General features: G+C 42.1%; 2 protein-coding genes across 4 annotated transcripts in view; one reads left to right on the top strand and one right to left on the bottom strand.

The window, feature by feature from the left end:
- PPEF2 (protein phosphatase with EF-hand domain 2) overlaps positions 1-23,992 on the top strand; it is a 51,696-nt gene extending 27,704 nt beyond the window's left edge. For all 3 annotated transcript variants that reach the window (XM_068233274.1, XM_068233267.1, XM_068233282.1), the window contains 10 exons: positions 3,243-3,409; positions 3,493-3,529; positions 3,921-4,070; positions 6,176-6,571; positions 10,197-10,382; positions 14,114-14,256; positions 14,399-14,505; positions 15,215-15,378; positions 17,734-17,821; positions 23,280-23,992. In XM_068233274.1, the coding sequence (XP_068089375.1) occupies positions 3,243-3,409; positions 3,493-3,529; positions 3,921-4,070; positions 6,176-6,571; positions 10,197-10,382; positions 14,114-14,256; positions 14,399-14,505; positions 15,215-15,378; positions 17,734-17,821; positions 23,280-23,482 (1,641 nt within the window). In that variant the 3' untranslated portion in view covers positions 23,483-23,992. The remainder of the gene's footprint in view (positions 1-3,242; positions 3,410-3,492; positions 3,530-3,920; positions 4,071-6,175; positions 6,572-10,196; positions 10,383-14,113; positions 14,257-14,398; positions 14,506-15,214; positions 15,379-17,733; positions 17,822-23,279) is intronic.
- Positions 23,993-24,824: 832 nt separating this feature from the next.
- The window catches only part of NUP54 (nucleoporin 54), an 83,318-nt gene continuing 82,988 nt past the window's right edge, over positions 24,825-25,154 (bottom strand). Inside the window, exon 13 of the mRNA XM_068233292.1 lies at positions 24,825-25,154. This exon is cut by the window's right edge and continues 214 nt beyond it. The gene's annotated coding sequence lies outside the window, so the exon portion shown is untranslated.

The raw sequence follows: 25,154 nt of genomic DNA, 5'->3' as shown, positions 1-25,154 counted from the left end.
AATCATCAGATTTACATTAACCTCCTTGCCGGTCCAATTCCCACCAGCAAGGAGGCAGCGCAGCACTTTTTTTTATTTTTATTTTTTCAAATCATGTAGCGAGCCCTGGCAGCTCCGCCTCCGGCGATCAGAGTAAGCAGGAAATCCCGTTCAGAAAGGGATTTCCTGAAGGGCTTCCCCGGTCGCCATGGCGACGGGGCGGGATGACGTCACCAACGTCACGGACATCGGGACGTCAGAGGGAATCTCGATCCACCCCTCAGCGCTGCCTGGCACTGATTGGCCAGGCTGCGCAGGGGTTTGGGGGGTGGGAGGCGGCTCGGCACGGCGGGTAGCGGCGAATCGGCGGGTAGCGGCGGCGATCGCGTACCACACGCAGCTAGCAAAGTGCTAGCTGCGTGTAGGAAAAAAAATTATGCAAATCGGCCCAGCGGAGCCTGAGAAATCCTCCTGCGCAGGTTACCCCGAGCTGAGCTACCGGCAAGGAGGTTAAAGAGAACCCGAGGAGGGCTCAAAAAAAGTAGTCTACCTGATCTGCAGGGGTGAGCAGATCAGGTAGCCACAAAAAAAGCTGCTCCCTGCCACTCCTGTGGGCCGCAATGGCCCACTTTCACTTTTGTGACCTATAGGTCATGATGCTGCAAAGAGAGACAGTGTGTCTCTCACAGCGTGCAGGGGGAGCAGCAAGGGGCATGGCCAGGGAGAAAGTACTGCCCAATGGCAGCTCTGGAAACCCTGTAGGAGTGCCCCTGGCGGGTGTTTTAAACAGGGAATTCCTCTCTACAATGTTTACCTCCAAGATAGCGACAAATATTGACAAATATTGTCACTAATCTTGGGGGGCTATATCGCTGCTGTGGGGGGGGGGGGGGCAGAGATCAGTGGTGTGGGCACACAGAGGCATGTCAGGAGGCAGAGAACATGCCTCTGTGTCCCATCTGCCTCCCGAACATCCACCTCAGGTTCTCTTTAAGAAAAACAACAGTTCACAGTTAGCTCAAAAAATATTTGTATATCTGTATAAGCATTGCTCAAAGACCTGAGCTGACCCACCTCATAGAAAAAACAAACAAACATTGACTAATTTAACTTTTACTGATCAAATGCAATTGTTTTCCCTGATAAAAGCTGTCTCCAGGATGTCCTCCCTCCTCTATAAACATTATAGGCCAGACAAGTGATTATAGCAAGGTCACCAGCTGTAGTGCCCTAGTTGGAGTATGCCTGACATATATGTACTGGTTCCCCACCAGATGTTTGAATTTTCACTACAGCGGAAAATCTTTAGCTGTTTGCCATTATATTTCCACACTGTGAATGCTTTGGGATGCCTCCTGCTTGTGGTGGAGTCTGACTGGATTAGCCACATGCTTGTTTCAGGTGTGACTGAGATACTACTGATGCCAGAATGATCAGAAGAATACCAGGCAACTGGTATTGTTTGAAACCTTATAAATATGGCAGCCACCATATCCCTCTCACTTCAGGATATATTTAAAGATTCTATGAAATAGAACTAATGTCACTTAGATGCAGATTGTTGAGGATTATTGAGGCAGAGTATTTTTGTTAAATTTTTCGGCTGGTGTATCAGTGCAAAGTTCATTCATGGGGAAGCACGTGATCAGCACGATCAACTAATAGATTGGTTGTCCATTTCCTCCCCCTCCCATTTCCCCCCCCCCCTCCTATTTCCAGTACAGTTGAGTAGACTTTGAAACCAGGTCTGAGAAATGTGTGCCCTATGGGTCTTCAAGGGTGCTGGTTTTTGCCTGTTTTTCCATGACAGGGAGTAGCCAACATGCATTAAGATATTGATTTTAACTATATTGGCCATTGCTTTTGGCAAGCTATTTCTTGCCACATACATTTTTCAACACCTAATACTTTAATAACTCTTATGTAATAATAATATTACTATTACACAATGGAAAAAATGAGCCCCCTCACCTATTATCCCCTCATCCAACATGCAGGCTGGTATTAGCCAAAAAGACCCACAGTCAGCCCAAATGTTTTTTAATACTGAGAGGATACCTTGAAAGGGGAGTAAAGAAAATCTCTTCCATCCGAGGAACCCTTGAACAACAAAAAAAAAAAATGATCAAGTGGTTCTTCCTCTCCTCTGGTGCCCCAAGAAGGAGTTGTGAGTTATAATAATGGGTGGCCTATGGTGGAATCTGGAAGATCCCTTCAAGCAACAACAAAAGCCCCATATATCCATCACCACTTAGCGTCCACGTGTACATTAGTACCCCTTACCCATTACCAGCAATAGTTATGTTTGTTTGTTTTTTTTACAAAAAAAAAAAATTACAATGAAAAAAAAAATGACACAAAAAGGAAATGAGTTTTTCTATCAGTGTCTGGCACTGTAATCCAGGTCAGTAGGATTGTCTGAATAAATGCACATCACTGGGTTCTTCCCAAAGTCTTGATTGCAGAGTCTCCCTCTAACTCATTTACTCTATCGCTTTCCTGACACACCACTGCATCAGTATGCCCGAAATTCCTTGAGACCTGTCATTAGGCCATTGAAATGGCATTTACTATTAGCCCATTGGTCTTGACATTTATTTTACTGCCTTAAAGGCTATCAGAGGTGACATGTGACATGTTGAGATAGACATGTGTATGTACAGTGCAAGCACACAAATAACTAAGCTGTGTTCCTTTTTTTTGTTTCTTTGCCTGAAAGAGTTAAACATCAGGTATGTAAGTGGCAGTTCCTGTCTGAGTCAGGACTGGGTCAGACTACAGTGTGACCCTCACTAATAAGAAATTACAACTATAAAACACTTTCCTTGCAGAAAATGGCTTCTGAGAACAGGAAAGAGATACAAAGAGTCAATAGTTCATAGATTTTAGCTCTGGCATACTTCAATGAATGTGTCATCAATTTAATTTAAAAATTAGATTTAAATAAAAAATAAAACTGTGGAATATCTTAAAAAGTCATTTTCAGTAGGTGGATGGTAGATACAATTGTTTATTTCATTCGTTCATTTTCACCTCGGGTTTTTTTAAGTATAGCATTTGAGTTTTTTTATTACCAAAATGTCATATAGGAGAAGTGTTTACTACGCCTTTAGCAACTATTTAGAATTTGATGGACATTTCATTTTTTTAATACACTGTTTTAATTGAGTTTGCTTCAGCAATAATATTTCTGTGTGGCTCGTGACTTTGGAGACCATTGTTCTGAAGAGTTGACATACAGTACATTTTCTTTGGATCCTCAGAATGGTCTTCCATCACCAGAGAAGCCTTACATATTCAATGGAGATTTTGTAGACAGAGGAAAACAGTCCATTGAGATCTTGATGATCCTCTTTGCATTCCTTCTGGTCTACCCAAAAATCATCCACTTAAACCGAGGAAACCATGAGGACTATATGGTCAACTTAAGGTACTGACTTGACTTATATGTGTGTTTTGTTTCCTATTTACCTACAACAACCATAAAATGATGATTTACTTTTTACTTGTCAGGTATGGATTCACTAAGGAAGTGATGAAAAAATACAAGGTATTCTCAATCACCAACATGCTAAGTTTTACTGTAGTGTAGAAAGCATTGTTTATTTCAGAGTTACATTATGTCATGGAATAAGATGTTAAGTAGCTGAATTAAGTTTCAGTTTAGCCTTTACTACTAAATTGGGGGGAAAATAAAAAGAATAGTCTTAAAGAAGGTAATTAAATAGAGGTAGTAAGCAAAGGAGGGTGGGAGAAGGATTAATTACTTTTATATTTCTCAGTGGATGTAGTGAGAAGAAGAGATTGGAGAAGGGAAGAATCCCAGAATGCATTAGTGCTTATATTTTTCATCCTAAATAGAATCATAAATAAATATGGTTGGTGCATAGCAAAGTAAGATAATTCTTATCATGCAATTTTGATTTTAATTTTCATCAAAGGTTCATGGGAAGAAAATTCTGAAAATGCTGCAAAATGTTTTTAGCTGGCTGCCTTTAGCAACTTTGATTGATCAAAAAATATTGATCACTCACGGAGGAGTGTCAGACACTACAGACTTGGAGATATTATCTAAATTAGAACGACATAAGGTATGATAAACACATTTTCTATTTATGATGGACTGATATGATAAATTGTCATCACAGCTTATTGTCCATGTTTAAATTTAGCACTGGAAAGCTTACAGTACAGTAGAAATGTTTTTTTTTTTATTATTATTTACTTACAAAGTGCCATCCTATTACATTGCTGAACAATAAATAATGCAGGGAAAATTTTACAAAGCTACATATATATATATATATATATATATATATATATATCAAATTAGAAGAAGACAGTGCCTAACTCAGTTTTTCGTCTATGAAGCAGGAAATGTTGAGTACAGCAGGTAGGTAGTTACAATGAGGCTATGGTTGAAGTACAGAAATTAGGAATTAGCAAAACAAAAAAAACAAAAAAAGAGACAAAAGTAGATACTTACCTTACCATTCCAGTGCTGGGTCTTTCTAAACCTACTCAACAAGGGCTTATTGAATAGATTTCTCATGGACGTGCTCCCGCTGTGAACAAGAGCATCTGGACTGGGCATGCGCAAGTAAGGTTTGCACATGCCCAGTAGAGCAAAGCCATTTGTGCACAGCCTTTTTTTACTCTACTGGGTATGTGCAGGCCTAACTCGCACCTTCCCAGTTTGGATGCATTTTTCCAGGACTAGGAGCCTGGCTACAAGATCAAGAGGGTCCTAAACAGGAACCGTGTGCTCGAAGAGGAGCTTGGAAGCCTCTGGACCTTTCAGAGGCCTCCCACTGCTGTGGTAAGTATTCAAATCTTAACACCAAAGTATCCAAGTATCCAAATTTTTACACCCCAATCACTTCACTGGTTTGCTTTAAGTTAATTTGCCTACAGGTAAGCTCAGGACCTGGTTTGCTGGTTTCTCAAACATGATTGCTACAAAGTATTGCACTTTGTGTGCAGCAAATTAACTTTCCACTGACTAGTCATATGAATTGGGAAGACTGATTTACTAAGCCAAAATTTGCAAACTGCAATACCTTTGCTTATTATGAGGAAGGACAGTGACCTAGATACAGAGCCACAGGCCCAGTGCAAATTTTACACTGGGCCCCTCAGTTCTGTATGTGTAATAATCACAAGATAAAAACAACCAAAACTTGCTTTCCAAAAGAGGTGTGATGAGGGAAAAATGATTTGTTAATCATTACCACTATTTAAAGTGGAATATAACCCAGAATTTCTTCTTTGCTCTAATAGAATATTAACAGCATATTATATACAACCAACATTATTTTTTTTCACTAGAACATCATTCAAAGGGGTGTAAACAGGCTTTAGAAGCTTCAGTTCCTGCACAGCCTGCCGCATCCGAATGTTAAACAATGTTATCTTGTGTTTACTTAAATATGTCAAGTAAAGGTGCGTACACACGTACTAAGGCCGCCAACAACGGGTTGTCAGACCCTCCCGCTGGGCGGACTTTCAGGCGACAGTAGCACATGTGTACACGCTGTCGGCAGACTGATAAGGCTGTTTCTGAACGATCCGCTGAGCGGATCGCTCAGAAACAGCCTTATCAGTCTGCTGACAGCGCGTATACATGTGCTACTGTCGCCTGAAAGTCCACTCAGCGGGAGGGTCTGACGGACCCGTCGTTGGCGACCGTAGTGTGTGTGTACGCACCTTAAGGAATGTGACATATTCTCTGACTGTGGAGAAGCTCCCGGAGACAGACAAAGTGTCAAGGCATGTCTGCCTGAATGAATGAATAAAAGCAGTTATTAATAAAATCTAAAGTCAGCTCACAAAGCAAAAACCTGTACTTTTGGGAAGCTATAACTTATAAATGAATAATAATACTTATGCACAAATGCAAATATGATAACCGTATGGCAAAACATGTTTTTATTGAATATTATGTCCGGGTTTTAAACTGCTTTAAAGCACATATAGAGGCGATCAGTACCTTTAGAAATATCCATAATGGATGAATGTAGTGACTGTTGGAGGTCCCCATGTGGATCCCTCAGGTGCAGGGGTCTTGGTGCAGTTTCAACCACTGCATTGCCTACTGCCACACCACTGAGGAAGGGATCATATCTCTCTACTGTCCCTTTTTTGGAGGGACCCAACCAAATCCTTCTGTCACTTTTTCCTCCTTATTTTTCCTTAGTTTGCATCAACTTTACGGCCAAGAAAAAAGAAAGAAAAGACAAAAAAAACAGAAAAGAAGACTGATCATGAAAAATGTTCAAATGGAGATAACACATTAACTGTGTCACCAACTTCACCGGCTCCAAGGAGTGGTTCTTTCTCATACAGTTCCAGTCCAAGCCTACTGCCCAATTACAAAGGCAAAAGGTCTGCCAGCAGCCCAACAACAATGACCATTGACAGAAGAGAGATCTCTAAACGAGTGCGAGAAGCTGTGGACAAAGAACTAGTACAATACCGCAGACAGGTGGGCTTCACAGAGACCTTTTCAGAGACAGACAACTCTCTCTCAGCTTCTGATTCTGACTCTGTGGAGATGCAAGAGTGTGATATGGATGATGAAGAAAGGAAGCAGGTAAACTCTTCATTGTGCTCCTTTTAACAGCCCACTGCGGTAGAAATGTTTGGTTAGGAAGTAACAAACCTTGGGCCTGATACAATTCCCTTTTTCTCCTAAGTTTTCCCCTAGGAAATAATTTTTCATCTTCTGTTTAACCACTACACCACCAAGGAGTTTTTTCCCCTTATGAGCACTTTTCACATTTCAGTGCTCCTCCCAATTATTCACCAATAACTTTCACTACTTATCACACCTAAATGATCTATTCTTTTTTTTTCTGCCACCAATTAGGCTTTCTTTGGGTAATACTTTTTTTTTTGCAAATAATTATTTTATTCAAATGCATTTTAATGGTAAAAGAAGAAAAAAATTGAAAAAAAATCATTATTTCTCAGTTTTCAGCAAACCATTTAAAATAAAATGGTTTGATTGTAGATAAAACCCACCCATTGAATTTGCCCATTTGTCCCGGTTATTACAGCATTTAAATGATGTTCCTAGTACAATGTATGGGAAAAACATTTTATTTGTGTGAGAAAACACGGAAAAGCCGCCGCATGTGCTGAAAGCAAGGCGGCTGATTCCGCGTCCAACGCGGCGGTTTGCACGTGTAGGCACGCGTCTGGTAGTGTGGCAGAACGCAGAAAAGCCGCCGCATGTTCTAACAGCAAAGCGGCTGTTTCCGTGTCCAAAGTGGCAGTTTGTACGCAGCAGCGTGCCTTTGGAGTGGCTGGGTCTGTTAGTCCACATAGATGGATGAAGAGCTACGCGCGCGCGGGCCAGAAGTCAGGACCTTTATACCAGCAGGGGAAGTGTCAGCTGATCAGGACGATCAGCTGATTCCTGCTGGACTCATGATTGGTTGAGTGGCTCGGGCGGGGCAGCAGAGTTCAGCTACTGTATATTCTGCTTGCTTGTGAGTTGCTGGTTGTCTGCCATTGCAAACACTTTGTGGAAGCATTCAGACCATAGTCAGATCCTTACAGTGTGTTTGAACCAGGTGGACCTGGGAAGTCACACTGAGCCAGATTACCTTGTACTGTTTATTTGTTAGACCAGTTCCAAGGTGTTGAGATTAAGGCCCTCACACCCCAGACTAGGAATACTGTGTATCTTCTGTGTATTCTCTAGCATAGTTCCATAGTGTTGAGATCAAGGCCCTCACACCCAAGACTAGGGAACTGCATTGTCTTTGTGTTATATTCCAGACTAGTACCAGGGTGTTGATGACCACGGACCTCACACCCAAGACTAGGGAATTGTATTATTATTTGTTATGCTCCAGACTAGTTCCAGGGTGTCGTGACTACGGACCTCACACCCCAGACTAGGATTGTGCTATTACTGTATTACGTTAGCCCAGTTCAGGGCAACATCTTTCATATTAGCTGCAGGGCTTCCTACAACCCAGCCTCGGTCCCTCGCCCAAGGGTCCACAGGCTGCAGGAATATCACCCACAGTCAGGGGTGAATTCCTCAGGAGTCTTAGGTCGCCAGCTCCTCTGGTGGGCTCCACTCAAAGTATTACTGTTGCACCAAACACTCATAACACTCTCACTATTCTGGTGTCCAGAGGTTAGTAATACATCTGTATTATCGCTGATTCTGCAGATCATCGATAATCAGGCGTATATCTGCATTCTTGGTGGTACTGCAGATCGCCAATAATCAGATTCTCTCTGCGTGCTGACACCAATCGTTACAATTTGGAAATAGAAGTGTAATTTTTTTTTTGCTTCTCACTGCACCCTATCAATAATTACAAGCCCTTATTTGCAAAAAATAACAGTAATAGACCCTCATGGCATACATATACAAAATGCGGAGACCCTAACGTAACAAGTATTCTCTTATGAATTTGGTTACTTTTGTTTGATTCTTTTCTGAATAACAGATTTCTATAGGAAACGGAAGTAAAAGTTAAGTTTTTTATTTATTTTTTATTTTTACAGACTTCACTGAATGACCTCTGCTATTCATTACAGCATGAAAGGTTTGTATGTAACTGCGGCTCACTGGTGCGTGCAAACCATGCATCAGCGGCATCAGACCAGTATCTACGCCCCTGAGACTTTAGTTGAAGTCCTGCGGGGTGTAGATAAGCAACATCAATAATTAGTTAAAATTACTTTTCAGCGCTCTGCAATTAAAAAAGTAACAAAAAAGTAGATGAAAAAGTACTATCTTGAGTATTTTCTTGCTTGCTGGTGGCTTAAAAGGCATTTCATTGATAACTTGTGAAAATATCACCAAGGAGAAAACTTAGGAGGGAAAGTGAATTGAATAAGGCCCTTGTCTTTTAAAAGGTTTAATTAAAGGGACCATGATCAGTACAATAAAACAGGCAAATTAATTTACCTGGGGAGGGGGGCCTCCTCCAGCTCCTTGCAGTCGATGAAGTCCCTCAGTGTCCTCTGAGCTCCCTCCGTTCTGCCCCTGTTGGCTTCATTAGAGCGGCGACTTCGACCGAAGTTGTGGAACACTGTGCATGCGCAGCCCCCCCGTGGGCTGGTTTCACTCACACGTCCATTTCACTCACACGTTCATTCTTTTAAGAACTGCGTGTGCGCAGAACGTTTACAGTGATGGGCATGCGAGCGAGACGGGTCGCGCGGAGGGGCTGCACATGTGCAGTGACTCACAACTTTGGCCGAAGTCGCTGCTCTAACGGAGCAGGGCAAAACAGAGGGAACCCGAAGGACGCTGAGGGACCTTATCGACTACGAGGGGCTGGAGAAAGCCCCGGGTAAGTTCATTTGCCTGTTTTACTGTTTAAGGTCCCTTTAAAAAAATTTTTTTAATTTTATGAAAGCTAGAATGAGATTGAACAGTTCACCTTTTAACAAAACACAAAAATGAATATGCAGCCTTTGTAATGATGTATTCATACAATTGCTTTTGTTGAAGCTCTTTAATAGCAATGTTTCATTAGACAAGTTTGGCAGTTCCATTTTCTGATTTGCCATTTGCCTGCAGCTCTCCATTTACTGAATAAGAAATGTTTTCAGCCTGTGGGTAGGTGTCTACAATTCAGTACAACATATTGATAATCTGATCATGCTAAACTGTCCTGCCTTATTACTGATACCCAGACCCGGGACAAGGTCCTCCAGCACCCAAGGCTGAGACACCAAAGTGCGCCCCTCCATCCCTCCCACTCCAGCCGTCACACACTGATTGCTATTAGACTAAGAGGCACCCCAGGGCCCCCAACACCTTATTCTCTAGTTATCTGGCTTGCAGTCACTGCCATTTATCCCCTTTTCTTATTTCCCTCTTTAAATATAATAGGGGAATGATAGCTGAGTGAGTTGTGCGCCCCCTCCTACACTGCGCCCTGCCTCTCCTGCCTCTCCTGCCTCTGCCTCGGCCCGGCTCTGCTGATACCAGCTAAGATTATAAGAGCAACTTGCACTTTCTCCCTTTTCTATCAGAATAAGCCTGTTCGTATGCTCTTATGGTAAACATTATTATGGTGTTCTTAAGTTATATTTGTTGTTATGATAAAACCGTTCCATAATCTTCATATATCCTCATTGTAAGCTGATTTGAAATGTGCAGGGTTCTTCACTTGTTTCCTGTGAGAGTGTAGTATATATCATTAGTAATTAGTTATTGTATCTATTTCAACCCTGGACAGATTGTTGATATTTTGTGGAGTGATCCCATGGCTCAAGATGGTTGTAAGTCAAACACAGTTCGTGGTGGAGGATGTTACTTTGGTCCTGATGTCACAGAAAAGATCCTACAAAAACATGGCTTGCAAATGCTGATCCGTTCTCATGAGTGCAAACAAGAAGGATATGAGTTTTGCCACAACGGAAAGGTAATAATTGGTTTGTGCATGTAATAATTGGGTTATGTATATATTTAACAAGTCTGTTGTCTCTGAATGCAGTCTTACAAACCTGCCTGCAATGAGCTTCCAGATACAGTCAATCACAGAGAGAAGCATGGACACGTGGGCAGGGGTTAGTGGTGAAGAGGTGGATTCTGTGGTCTTTCATAAAATGCTAGTTGGAATACAGTTTATGAAAACAGATGGTGCAGTGTTATTCCGCCTTCATTTAATAATTTATCTGACATATATTACTATATTTTGTAATTAAATGTTGGTTAAAATTTTTTGTTCACGATTTCCATTTGCAGCATGCTGTGCATGAAAGCTTACTGTACATTTTAACCCAACCATGAAATCAGAACATTTCAGTGCACTCTCTAAAAATACATCATGCCCAGTAATACATCCATAACTTGCACATGTCTACATAAGTAAATAGCTGCACAAAGCAGGAAGAAACATTGAAGTAATCCCTGCACTAATCAGGAACAAACAAATATGCCCAAGTAACCCTGTGAAGTAGCTGTTTTGTCTCTGCTCATAAATCTAGGTACGAAATATGAAATAATGCTTAGCAAAATTCTTGTAATATATCATTTTGAACAGGTTGGGTTTTTTTTTAATCAAAGGTGGATTATCATTTATAATAATGCAAGGGTAAAACAATATTCTGCTGAGGCAAGGATGAAAGTCTGTAGGCTATTGTATTTAATACCTATTGCCAAAGGCATTTGTACTGTGAAAAAGGATTTTAGTTCTTCTTGGGGATCTTCATTTGTTGGCATGCTACTTGTCACTGATTGCTGCCTAGATATTTTGCTCCAACCAGCATGAAGTGAGAAGCACTCAAATGGCCTGAGTTCAATTAAGCGAGCAATGAAACTTCACTCGGACTTAAAGAGGAACTCCAGTGAAAATAATGTAATAAAAAAGTGCTTCATTTTTACAATAATTATGTATAAATGATTTAGTCAGTGTTTGCCCATTGTAACATCTTTTAAATCCCTGATTTACATTCTGACATTTATCACATGGTGACATTTTTACTGCTGGCAGCTGATGTAGCTGCTGCTTGCTTTTTTGGCAGTTAGAAACAGCTGTAAACAGCTATTTCCCACAATGCAACAAGGTTCACAGACAGGAAACTGCCAAGAGTACCTTGGTCCGCAGAGTTTCTTGTGGGAGGGGTTTCACCACAATATCAGCCATACAGAGCCCCCTGATGATCCATTTGTGAAAAGGAATAGATTTCTCATGTAAAAGGGGGTATCAGCTACTGATTGGGATGAAGTTCAATTCTTGGTCACGGTTTCTCTTTAAGATCAGTATCCAAAAAAAGCAGTGGACTTTTTTGAGATACTGGTAGATATTTTGCCATACAGATGCACTTTTCTGAAGAAGGGAACCCCTTATTTCCCTGAAACAATTGTTACGTCTGTGCTGACTTATACAATAAACGGAACACTGCATTGTGACAGTGGTGTGCTGACCTGATCTTACCAGCTACTGTGTCCTAAAGGAAGGGATAATAGAGAAGAGGCAGGAAGCTCTCTATGGCACCAGGGAACAAAGCAATCAGGAAAATATGTTGCAGCCATTTGCTCATTACTCATGTTTTGATGCTGGCAGAAGGCAGGGGATGTCTGTATAGACATCAGCCTGATTACCGAAAAGTAAAAAAACATTGTTTCAGCTGTCAAAAAATGATGCACCTTTTGAAACTACTATGGCCAGTAAATCAGTATAGCAACTAGACAATCTAGCTTTTTTTTTTTAAATTTAGCAATGGCAACCTCCTAATAAAGTTTCCTTTATTAACTTAAACATATATTCTAGGAAGCGAAACAGTATCAGGAAATTCATTAGGATGATAAGGCATTTTTACACTGGGTATATTCAAAGATTATAAGTGATCCTGCAAAACTGGTCCGGATTTACTGTATTAAAATTTTCTATTTGGGCCCTTTTCCACTCACCATATTTTGACTCGATTTTTGGATAGCATGTGATTTGCCTGCTATTAGCATTGCCGGTTTTCCAATGATACAATACATTTTTTCCTCAAACACAAACGTAGTGCATGCAGCATTGTTTCTGCACTTGTGTTAGGATTAAAGTCAAGGGAAGTGCAAGTCAATCGCATGCCAACCATGGTGCTTCTATTGCCATTCCATTTTATTTCTTTTCTTTAGGCTAATTTCACACCAGGACGTTGCGTTAGAGGCGGCGTTAAGGTCGCATAACGTCCCCCTAACGGAACGCCTGGTGGTGCTGGATCTGGACGTCAGAGTGAGCCGCGTTGTGCAGCTCACTCTGGCGTCAGTGATGCCGTGATGCGCACTCTTGTGCGCATGCGGCATCACGTGGTCCCGCCGGCCAATCGCCGCACAGAGCGGCCGCTCCAGGAAGTAAACACTGCACGTCACAACGTGCAGTGCATATTAATTAGCCATGTGCCTGGCCGCTCTCCGCTCCTCCCCAACGTTACTGAGCATGTGCAAGCAGTCTAACGCGGCTCAGCCGCGTCTAAAGTACTGCATGCAGTACGTTGCCTTGTGACGCAGCGTTACAATGTAACGCAACGTGGGCACTGTGAACAGCCCCATTGATTTTTCATTACTGTGCGGTGGGGTGCGTTACAGGCTGCTCTAACGTGCGCCTGTAACGTCCCACTGTGAAACCAGCCTAAAGGAATGGTCAGAAAAAGACAAATGCAATTGCACTTAAAAAAAAATTATAACTGCATGAACTGGAAAAAACTTGGTGTAAAATAAAAAAAATTGCAGCGTGTTTGCAGTCATTTTAAGTGGAAAGGGCCCATAGGTGGCAAGTGTTTGAAATCCATGCTTGGACTATTGCAAGTTATAGCCAGCATTGCTAAATTAGCCAAATACTGTATATAAATAATAGTAATTAGATAAGTCTGTTAATGCTTTGAAATTCTCACTGTCACATTATTCTAAATATTTCTCCCATGCATATGTTGTATCATACGAACACTGTGCATTTATAGAGAACTTCAGCGGTCTATGTAGCAGAGCACAAATAGTGTCTCATTGTAACGATTTGTGTCAGCAAAGAACAGATTTCTGATTATTAGGTGATCTGCAGTATCACCTATAATGCAGATATATACCTGATTATATGGTGATCTGCAGAATCACATATAATGCTGGTATATAAGAAGCTGATGTGACAACAATAGCAATGAGTGATTGGTGCAACAGTAGTACTGATAGTTTTGGCAATACCTCACCAGAGGAGCTGGTGGGTACTAACAGTACAATATCCCTCACCAGAGTCAAGGGCCCTCTGGTGGGAGAAGAGTGATCAGACAGATCAGGTTTGGTTACAGTAGTACTAATAGCTTTGGCAATACCTCACCAGAGGAGCTGGTGGGTACTAATAGTACAGTGCCCCTCACCAGAGTCAAGGGCCCTCTGGTGAGAGTAGAGGAGTCAGACAGATCGGGTTCGGCAACAGACAGAGACAGTACAAAATCAGGAGGCAAGCAAGCAGAGTCGGCAGCAGGATCAGATGGGCAGAGGTACAAAGACACTAAGTAAGAGAGTAGTCAGAACGAGCCAGAGTCATGTACAAATAATAACACAGTAATGTAAATCTTTAAGGCTATCAACAATTCCTATCTTGTGTGAAATCCCCGGTTTACCCTGAATAGTTTTGGAAATGAAAAATGTTTGTTGCTGTCTTCACAGGTCCTGACAATATTTTCTGCATCTAATTATTATGAAGTTGGTAGTAACAAAGGGGCAATTGTGAAACTGGGGCCGGATCTCATCCCACATTTTGTTCAGTACCAAGCAAGCAAACCTACAACCACCCTAACAATGAGGCAAAGGTACTGTTTATACATACTTATACATACTACAGTCATCTGTGCTTCCTCTTTAGGAGCTTGAATTATTTCGTCCCAGTTTATAGGACAGGATAGTGGGCAGCCTTTTCTAACACACCAGTAATACCTCTTATTATGTCCCTAGAGTGAGCACTGTGGAAGAATCTGCACTGAGAGCTTTAAGGGAAAAACTGTTTTCTCATAAATCAACTCTCCTTACTGAATTTAAGAGACTTGACAAGAATCGTACAGGTAAGCCAAATTCATGCTGTAAGGCCAGGTACTCTCCAGTTAACGGACGAGGTAACGATTTGTAGGTTTCTCAACCTGAATCTGTCCATAAGTTGAAACACTGTGCCATCTCTGTCCCCTGTAACCCTCCCCCCCCTTGCTAGCTCTGTTCCCTCGTACCTTCATTGTCCCCCTACTGTGTTACCTGTGCCCTCCTGTGCCCTTAGAGTTCTGCAGAAAAATGTCACTGGTGTAAAAAAAAAGGATTTATTCCTTGTTTTAAAACAAGGTCATTTTTTTGAAAAAAAAAAAGTTTTCTCTTCTTTCCACACAATCAAATTTCACATTTTCAGACCATTTGGCGGGCTGCTTGTAAGTTAGGTGTTCATAAGTCAGGGACTACCTGTATTATAATGGTCCTTGTATGGATGTCACAAGGGAGTACTGGGGTGTGATTCTTAGGGCCCTTTCACATAAACGGCTGACAGCAGTACACAAAACTGCTTATATATTTGCCATATTTGCTGTGTACGTATAGCCTGCTGCAAGCATCCGGCTCCAGCGGTGGCCTCATGCATGCACATCAGAGCAGCGATCAGCCACCCGCTAGTAGTCACACATCACAGAGCACTGCATGTTAACCATTGACATATATGTGGTTATAACACTCCCATTTGGTTGCTTTATTTTGTATTAAAAAAAAATAACTAGAGTTATTTATTCTGTACAGGATATATTACATTAAATGACTGGGCAATGGCACTGGAGACTGTGTTACAGCTAGGACTGCCATGGAGAATGCTCAGACCACAGCTTGTCCGAAACACTACAGATGGTCTGCTTAAATATAAAGAGTGGTTTGATGAACTTTCTGTGTGCCAACCAATCCGAGAGGTAAAGTTAAATATCCATTGCTATGGTTTTAGTATGCTAATTCAGCTAAACCTGTAAGGTCAGCTCTAAAATAGCCGTAACCCATAACATCTCTGATTGGTATCCTCTATATTACAACACACTGAGAGGTTCAGAGACATCAATGGGCTTGATTCACAAAGCGGTGCTAACCTACTTAGCACGTCTAAAGTCTTTAGGCGCGCTAACCAGGGTGCTAAGTAGGTTAGCACCGGTTTTCTCAATCAGATCGCGCGCGCAAAGTCCAATGCACGCGCTAAGTCTCATAGGCTTTAATGGGCACTTCGCGCGGAGCGCCCTGTGCAGTGCGCGCGTAAGGTTTTACGCGCATAAAGTTTTACGCGTGAAAAGCTCGTTTAGACGTGCTAAGGGGGTTTTCACAGGCGTGCTAACAGTTAGCACCGCTTTGTGAATCAAGCCCAATGTATGCTAGATGTGAAGAAGCCATTTCAGCTACTTTGACTGTGAAGTAGGACTGCAGGTGCAGATACAGGTTCAAAGTAGGCTATTTGGGCTCTGTCATAGACGGCAATATTAATTGCGGCTATAATGACACCCAGTGTTGTAATCTGGGCTCGAATTACGTTAAGGGATGGGTAGGGTTAGGCGTAGGGTTCAAAGAAGGTGCTAGAATTAGGAGTAACTAGGGATAGAATTAGTGTAGGAGCAGTAAAAAGCCTTACCGGTATCGGCAGAATTGCTGATATTCTACTAGCGGCTTCACCTGGCGCCCAAATTACCTGGCACCCTTTTCCTACGATGCACAAAGATAGCTGTGATAGGGCCCTGCAGGTTCCAGTATATCTGTAGAGATCTGCTGTAAATTACATTTGGAATAAAAATAGCGTATGGTTTATAGCAAAATGTTGATAGTCTAGTCTACACTAGCCTTGATGATAACTTTAACCACTTGCCAACCGCGCACTCATAACGCGCGTTGGCAAAGTGGTAGCTGCAGGACCAGCGACGCACATTTGCGTCGCCGGCTGCAGGCTAATAATCAGGAAACAGCCGCTCGTGCGAGCGGCTGCTTCCTGTCAATTCACGGCGGGGGGCTCCGTGAATAGCCTGCGGGCCGCCGATCGCGGCTCGCAGGCTAAATGTAAACACAAGCGGAAATAATCCGCTTTGTTTACATTTTTACAACGCTGCTAACAGTAGCAGCGTTGTACTAGATCAGTGATCCCCGGCCAATCAGCGGCCGGGGATCGCTGTCACATGACAGGCAGGAGCCTGTTAGAGGCTGCACAGGACAGATCCGTTCCTGTGCAGCCTCCGATCTCCGGGGCAGGGAGGGAGAATCCTGCGGTGGAGGGGGCTTTGAGGTGCCCCCCCCACCACCCACACGCATGCAGGAGCGATTAGACCCCCCCAGCACATCATCCTCCTAGTGGGGAAAAAAGGGGGGGCGCTCTGTCTGTTGTTTGATCTGTGCTGGGGGCTGTAGAGCCCACCCAGCACAGATCTTCTAAATCAGCGCTGGTCCTTAAGGGGGGGGGGGGGGGGTAAAGACTGAGTCCTGAAGTGGTTAATCTTCTCAAATAGTATGCTGCATCCTCCAACCCATCCAGTGCAGTGCAAATGGTGCTGCATCACTCGCCCTCCCCAGCCAAGGCAGCGCATAGGGTACTACTACAGGTGTACATGTAATTAAGGTGCCAGGAAATTTCACGGGGTGAAGCCAAAAAATGTCTCACCCTGCTCCTGCAAATGTCGTGGCAAAGTTCATTACTATTCCCCCTCCAGGCCACGGTGGACTGTGGGGTAAGATGTAATTTGGCTGCCCGCTTTAGCGGGTGGCCAAATTACGCTGTTTTTCATCATAATTTAGTCTGTCTCTTGACAGCACCCAAATTACTGACTGAGCGCCACTATAGCCCTAATTCCCATTACAGTCTACGGTGGCCCCTGGTGCACCCAAATTTCCAGCACCATTTTTGACACACTTGTACTGCATCTCCCACCCGCTGTCTAGAGCAGCACATGTGGATTAGTGTGCTGGGTGCTTATGCTTTCACGCTTTCTTGCAGTCCTTTACCAGCCAAATACATTCCAGTCTGTCTACTGAGCCAAAGTAATCTGAGGGTCAGATGACTGTTGAGTCTCTGAATACGGCTGGCAGAAGGACACCATGCCTGGTAAAGGATTACTATCAAGGAGTGTGGACAATGTGAAAAAGGTAGTGTAAGTTCTCCCCTTAACAAAAACATACAGTTTATACATTTCTTTTTAATTTTTTTGACCATGAACATAGCTTAGCTTTCATTTTAAAATCCGTCAATTTTAAACCTTTATTTTTTTACTACTGCTTCACTGATCTCTTTTCATCACTTGTAGAATATACAGTCAAGTCTGTTAGAAGCCCTGTACAGAAATCGTTCAGATTTGGAAACCATATTCAGGATAATAGACAGTGATAGCTCAGGTAAGTGCTTTTTGAAGTGCATTTTTTCCCCAATTTTAGAATTTTTAGCCATTTTGTTTTAGTCATACCCTTTTGTTTGTATCCCATTAAGATTTTGTGTTTCCAGTTCTCATTGGCTATCATTCATAAAGCATTCCCGCATGCGGAAATGCTGAAAACCGCTTACTTTACCGAGCACATAGCAAAATGTGTATTCATAAAGGCTGTTTCCGCATGAAAAGCTACAATTACCGAGCAGAGAGATAAATTACCGCCTTGTGCGGTGATTATCTTAATAAATGTAACAAAATGTCAATTCATAAAGATTAGAGCAAGCGGTATGAGGACGGGGAATACCGCTTCCTTGGAAGTAGCTATAAGCATGCGGAATACATTTAAGTCAATGGAGACAGACCTCCCAAGCAGCAGCAGTGAGAGCAGCGCACAGAAGGACTCAGGCAGCTCCTCCTGTTACGCCAGCCTAGTTCGAGAAATCACCGCACTGCTATTGCAACTGGCAACATTTTTATAAATGAGCGCACAGAAGTCTAAAATACCGAAAGCGGTATTTTCCCGCACAGATTTTTATTACCGAACTCACTTTTATGAATGATAGCCATTGTATGCCCCTGAATGTCAGACATGAAACCGGCACCGACCTGAATGTGTTCTGTGTCTTGGTGTGCGAGGTCAATCATAACATTCCATGCATGTTTTAGACTGTACCTGGCCAACATATGTATACTATTTCCTGCTGAGACAGTATCTATGAAATGCTATCTGATGTGCCTTGTTGGCTGTAGAGAAATTGAAAATGAGTTCTTCTCAACAAGAGACATTTGTGTTTAATGTAGAGGTAGAACCGATATCAGAACACCCTCAATGCAGAAATAGTTTTCTTTCTAGTGTAGAGCCTTTACTTACCGGTCATTTAGATGCAACCATTTGCTTTGCCAAAACTTATTTAAAATACAAAAATAATTTATTTTGAAGTGATTCCTGTACACAGATGTTCACACTTGACTGTAATACACTGAGCTTTTATTAAATTGCCAGGTGTATGTAGGAATTGGTCTGCAGGTGAAAAAAAAAAAAGATACCCAAAAACATAACAGTGACACGTGTGGCTTCTCACTTCCATGTGTAAGTGTAGCAGTGATCATCAGTGTTAGTCTAACAAAGCAATCTGAAAAAGTATGAAGTAAATTGTATATCCTACTACATATACTGAAAGTCTTTAAGAATTATCTCTGGGTGCTAGGGCTGCACGATTTTAGGTAAAAATTGAAATTGCGATTTTTATCTCAGTAATTGCGATTTCGATTTTTTTTACATTACATAAAACCCCCTCCCAGCTACATAACTAACCACAACAGTTATATTACATGATATCGCACCAGCCTGGGCGGCAGTAGCTGGGTGCTATCTGGGGGTCCAAGCTGGTCCAAATGTTCCCAATGAGGTGCGCAGTGGGGCGGCAGCAGCAGCGTGATCCATGGTAGCTCCAAGCGGCAATAGCCGCGGTAATGATCCGCAATGTGGCCCTTTGATCATACCCGGTTTCCGGCATTAGCCCAGCAGCAGCGTGATCCCCAGCCGGTGGTTCCAAGTGGGATAGGAGTAGCCGCTGTAATTATCCTCCCCGCTGGCCCTTTCATCTCCTTCTTTGATCATGGGAGGCATCAGCTCGATCCCGCCGGACACATGCATCTTAGCCGCTATAGCGGCAGAGTCCTCAGGGGCTTCCATACTTCCTAGTTCACTTGTGTCACCCCATGACCCGCAGCATGCGCTAACAGGCAGTAGGTGGAGCTGTACGCAGCTTCTTCTGCCCAATCAGCAGCAATCTTATGCATGACAGCTGTGGATCTGCCCCCAGCCTCCCTCCGCATTCAGAATTGAATGCATTTGGGCGGGCAGAGCCGTACGGGCAGGCGAAACCGCGATTCACAAAAAACTGACGATCAGAAGATCGTCTTCTAATGAATCGCGGTTTCAATTTAAAACCGAGAAACCGTGCACCCCTACTGGGTGCAGCACCCTACTTTCCAGATCGGCTGTCTATGTTGTTGGGTCTGTCCCAGGGATGAAGAGGGTCTTGAGCTCCAAATCCAAGACATCCACCAGTTCTGCTTCTGTTACTTGACACTACGTGGAAGTTCTGACTGATAGGGTCACTATGTGCAATACTGCAATTCTCCCGAACACTTACAAGAAATAATCCTAGTGGGAGGTATGTATGGGTGAGGTGCTGCTTATAAGGGCTGGGAGAATTTAAACACAAAGCACATTTTTAATATTTGCATATAAAGTGATAATTCACATAAAGAAGGTGTCTCCCTAATCTAATTACAGTTGGATAAAAACTGCATATGTAAGTTTAAGGCAGAATCTTCCACCACCCTCTGCCTGCAGTACCCTCTGTTGGATGGTGTATAAGGGCACTGGAATTGAGGCAATGCAGCGTGGTTAGATTTCAGCTAATGGAACTTCAGCGACTCGGGTCCAAGCCTCTCCTGGGCTGTTGCAGGCCAGGAAACCCATGATCGAACGGTTCCACCAGCTAACATCTCCTAACCATACCACATTGTCAGGACCCAGTGGTAAGCCACACAATCTCTCTACTCCAGGCTTATGAGGTACTACTTGAACATTGATTTAATGAGATGACAGGTCATTGAAAAAAGAACTGCAAAAACGGAGCATATTGCCGTTTCTACACATACTGTGCATCCTATTGATTTGTTTGCGGGCACAAATTACTGTATTTTTTGGACTAGAAGACTCTTTTTCTCCCCCAAAAGTGGGGGAAAAAAAAGTAACTGTGTCTTATAATCTAATTGAAGGTAGTTTCTGGACTTGTGAATACCTGCCAATACGAACCTCCAACCTGCCACAATGTCAGGGACTCCTTGTACTGTGCCCATGCAGAGGACAGAGGGGGACAAACGGAGGACACAGGGGACAAAAAGGGGCATAGAGGAGGACACAAAGGAGGCATAAATGGGCATAGAGGACACAAGGAGGACAGAGATGATGCCCCTTCATCATGGATGCACCAGGCTTAGTATATATTTTTCCCCTGGTTTTAGTCCTCTAAACCTAGGTGTATCTTATGGTCAGGAGCATCTTATAGTCAGACAAATACGGTAATAGTTCTTACTGCTGCATTGCTGGGTATTGGTGCAAGTTTGCTAAACTATAACGCCTCCCACTTTTTCCCATTTCTCTCTCTGTAGGAGAGTGGATGATTGTGGGTGTGAGATATGTACACAAGCAATTATTTAAAGGGGAACTGAAGTAAGAGGTATATGGAGGCTGACATTTATTTCCTTTTAATCAATACCAGTTGACTGCCAACCCTGCTGGTCTATTTCTCTGCAGTAGTATCTGAATAAAACCAGAAACAAGCATGCAGCTAGTCTTGTCAGATCTGACAAATGTCAGAAACACCTGATCTGCTGCATGCTTGTTCAGGGGCTATGGCTAATAGTATTAGAGGCAGAGGATCAGCAGGAGGGCCTGGCAACTGGCATTGCTTAGATGGAAATAAATATGGCAGCCTCCATATCCCTCTCACTTCAGTTGTCCTTTAAGAATAGGACTTTTAGGCATTTTTCCACAGGCAGTTGAACTGCCCGTGGAAAAGAGACCTTACTTTTGCATTGCATTTTATTTAACTACTTTAGCCTTTGGGACGTATAGGATACCGTATATACTCGCATATAAGCCGACCCGCATATAAGCCGACCCCCCAACTTTTACCTGAAAAACCAGGGAAAAATGATTGACCCCCATATAAGCCGGGGGTAGGAAATGCTGGCCGCCTTATTCCCCTAGTGTGTCCCAGTATAGCTAGTAAAGTGCCCAGTATAGCTAGTATAGTGCTCAGTCTAGCTAGTAATGTGCCCCAGTTTAGCTAGTATAATGCTCAATATAGCTAGTATAGTGCTCAGTCTAGCTAGTAATGTGCCCCAGTTTAGCTAGTATAGTGCTCAGTATAGCGCTCAGTATAGCTGGTCCGCCGGTCCTCTGCTCCCCCCACGGCCGCAGCCACTGCTATTACCTTTCCGCATCTTCTATTCCCCTCTCCGTGCTTGTAAACATTCACAGCAGCGCGCCCGGCGCTGCTACTGTGACGAGCGGCGAGCCAGGAAAGAGCGGTTCCCATAGTAACTGGAAGCCGCGCTTTTTCCTGCCTCGTCACAGTAGCAGCGCCGGGCGCGCTGCTGTGAATGTTTACAAGCACGGAGAGGGGAATAGAAGATGCGGAAAGGTAATAGCAGCGGCGGCGGCCTTGGGGGGAGCGGGGGACCCGCGGACCAACATGACTCGCATACAAGCTGACCCCCCAACTTTTAACCCCCTTTTTGGGGGTCAAAAATTCGGCTTGTATGCGAGTATATACGGTACATCCAAAAGGCTGCAGCTGGTGCCCGGTCCTTTTTTCCTTCTGACATTTTTTAATATGCATGTAAAGAGAGTAGATTACTAATATTTTTTTTTAAATTATAAGCTTGTAAATAGTGATGGATGCAAAACTAAAAAAAAAAAAAAATGCACCCTTATTTCCAAATAAAATTGGTGCCATACATTGTGATAGGGACATAATTTAAATGGTGTAATAACTGAGACAAATAGGCAAATAAAATATGTGGGTTTTAATTATGTATTATTTTAAAGCTATACTGTCCAAGAAACTAAATAATGAATTTTTTCAAATTTATTTCTTAACCCCCATGGCGGTACAATAAATCCGCCAGGGGGCAGCGCAGCACTTTTTTTAATTTTTTTTTTTTTAAGCATGTAGCTAGCCTAGCGCTAGCTACATGCTTCCCCCCTCCCTTCGTTATCCCTCCGATCGCCGCCGGCGCTTTTACCCTGGTGGCGGCGGCGATCGTTATGCACACGCAGCTAGCAAAGTGCTAGCTGCAGGTAGCAAAGTGCTAGCTGCAGGTAGCAAAAAAATAAATAAATTATTATGTAAATCGGCCCAGCAGGGCCTGAGCGGCACCCTCTGGCGGCTTACCCCGTGTCCAGCACGGGGTTGCCGCTAAGGAGGTAAATATTCCCGTTTAAATGCATTTAGAAAAAAATAATTCTTAGCAAAATGTACAACCGAAAGAAAGCCTAATTAGTGGCAGAAAACACAAGATATAGATCAGTTCATCATGATACGTAGTGATAAAGTTATTGGCGAATGAATGGGAGGTGAAAATTGCTCGGATGCATAAGGTGAAAAAAGACTGAAGACTGAACTGGTTAATGTGCATGTTTATAATTGCTTTTGCTCCTTGAATAAATTCAATTTTTGAATTACGATAGTGCATTCCAAAATCATATTTGCGTATTCTGTAAGCTGTGTTTAGCTAGCAGAGCATACCATAAATAAGAGAACCAGCTTGGTAAACATGCATGCTTCTATGTGATAAGATATAATTAAACCTCTCAATGAATAAAATGTTTCCTTCCGTTTCAGGCCTCATTTCATTTGAGGAATTCCATCACACTTGGAAGTTGCTGAGCTCCCACCTGAATATAGAAGTTAGCGATGAGGCCATAGCAAGCATGGCCAGGAGCATAGACTTTAACAAAGATGGAAACATAGACATCAATGAATTCTTGGAAGCGTTCCGATTAACTGACAGACCCAACATTGAGGATAAAGAGTTGGATTTGTAACTCGTACATTCTTGCTGTAAGGCCTGTTCCAGAATCCATAGCTTAAATCACAATAACAAAGATACCAGCAATTAACTCCATGCAAGCTATATACTTCTGCATTGTTATTGTCTTCTTATACATCTATGATCCCTCAATCTCTGGTCAGGTCTAAGGATGGTAAATAAGATTCAAATTATTCATACAGGCTATTTATATGCAAAATGTATGCAGCTTGAAAAATTGAATCATACCTAGGTGGCATTAGATTGGTCCATTTTCAAACTGCATACATTTTCATACAGGATTTGCATATTCCTATACGAACAAAACTTACATCTCATTGACCATTCCTGGGATTATGCCATTGTAAAATTTGTATATTTATATATATAAATCACACAAGATGTATGTATGTTATATAAACCTCAATATATGCTTTAATATGATAAGAGATTATATTGCAGTCTGTATTTTGTTTCTTGCAATTTAATTGTGCAAATAAACAATTACTCAGTTCATACAAATTAATTTTAAAATGAAAACAATTGTGTCAATTTCTTTTCACTGCATCACTAATGGTGGCTATACATGGTACAATTTTTTCATACAATCTTACCATTTCTATGTAGTATAAGTGTAAATTAAGTAAATATACTGAAAGGATAATTTAGGCAGTTCCCTTATATTACATAGACGTGGTAAGATTATATGAAAAAAATTGTACCATGTATGGCCACCATAAGAGGGTATTTTGGCACAGCACAAATCAATGAAACTGAATTAAGAAAGACGTGGTCATCATATTGCTTTACCCAACATTGGCATGGATATGACCTTCGAAGGCTAGAGTTAAACATACTATTATTGATAAATACCATGCATCCTTATTATTAAAGTCCAGCACTGCATAATACTTTGGTGCTATATAATTCCAATAAATAATTCTCAGAATTCAACCTCACTCATTACATCATCACGACTATAGCAGGTGCAGAGTTTAAGCTACCCAGGAACCAATTACACCTGGCACATCATATTCTGCTTCCCACCAACCACAAAAGCAAGCTGGAATAAAGGGGTGCCACAGGGGTACTTATCCCTGTGCCAACAGACTTACAGGGTTCCTGTCCTGTGAAGTTGCACACTGGAAAGTGAATGCCAAGTGCTCTCTATAAATATATATTTACATAAGACATTGTAAGAGCAGCATAACACAATTTATAATGCCTCTATGACCCACCAGGATATATGACAGCTCTTTTCAAAGCCTATGGTAAACGCGTGAAAAGACATTTACCATATACAGTATGTCACAGTCATCATATATTTTCAAAGTGGAAATAAATAAAGAATACAAAAATACATAAGAAAAATATTTATTCATTCCTTTTAATCAATTATTATCTAATAATAATAATATTAAAAAGCTATTTAAGTGGAGACTATTTTTTAATATACTTGAACATCTCCTTCCAAAGTACAGGCAGCTGGGGTGCTGCTACATGTCATTAAACTGCAGTAAACAAAGCAAGCACATTATTTTCTTCACATTTTGGCTCACTTCTTTGGAGATTTTTAAACAGTGCTAGCAGTTATAGAAGGAATGAATTCTTGGTTTTCCAATCCTGGAAAAAAATAACAAGCTTGACCAGTAGTGATTGCCACTAAGAGATCTTTACTGTTAAAGCTC

This window comes from Hyperolius riggenbachi, chromosome 1 (genome assembly GCF_040937935.1).
Source record: "Hyperolius riggenbachi isolate aHypRig1 chromosome 1, aHypRig1.pri, whole genome shotgun sequence".
NCBI classification, from domain to species: Eukaryota; Metazoa; Chordata; class Amphibia; order Anura; family Hyperoliidae; genus Hyperolius; species Hyperolius riggenbachi.
This window is presented reverse-complemented; position numbering and strand designations above follow the sequence as displayed.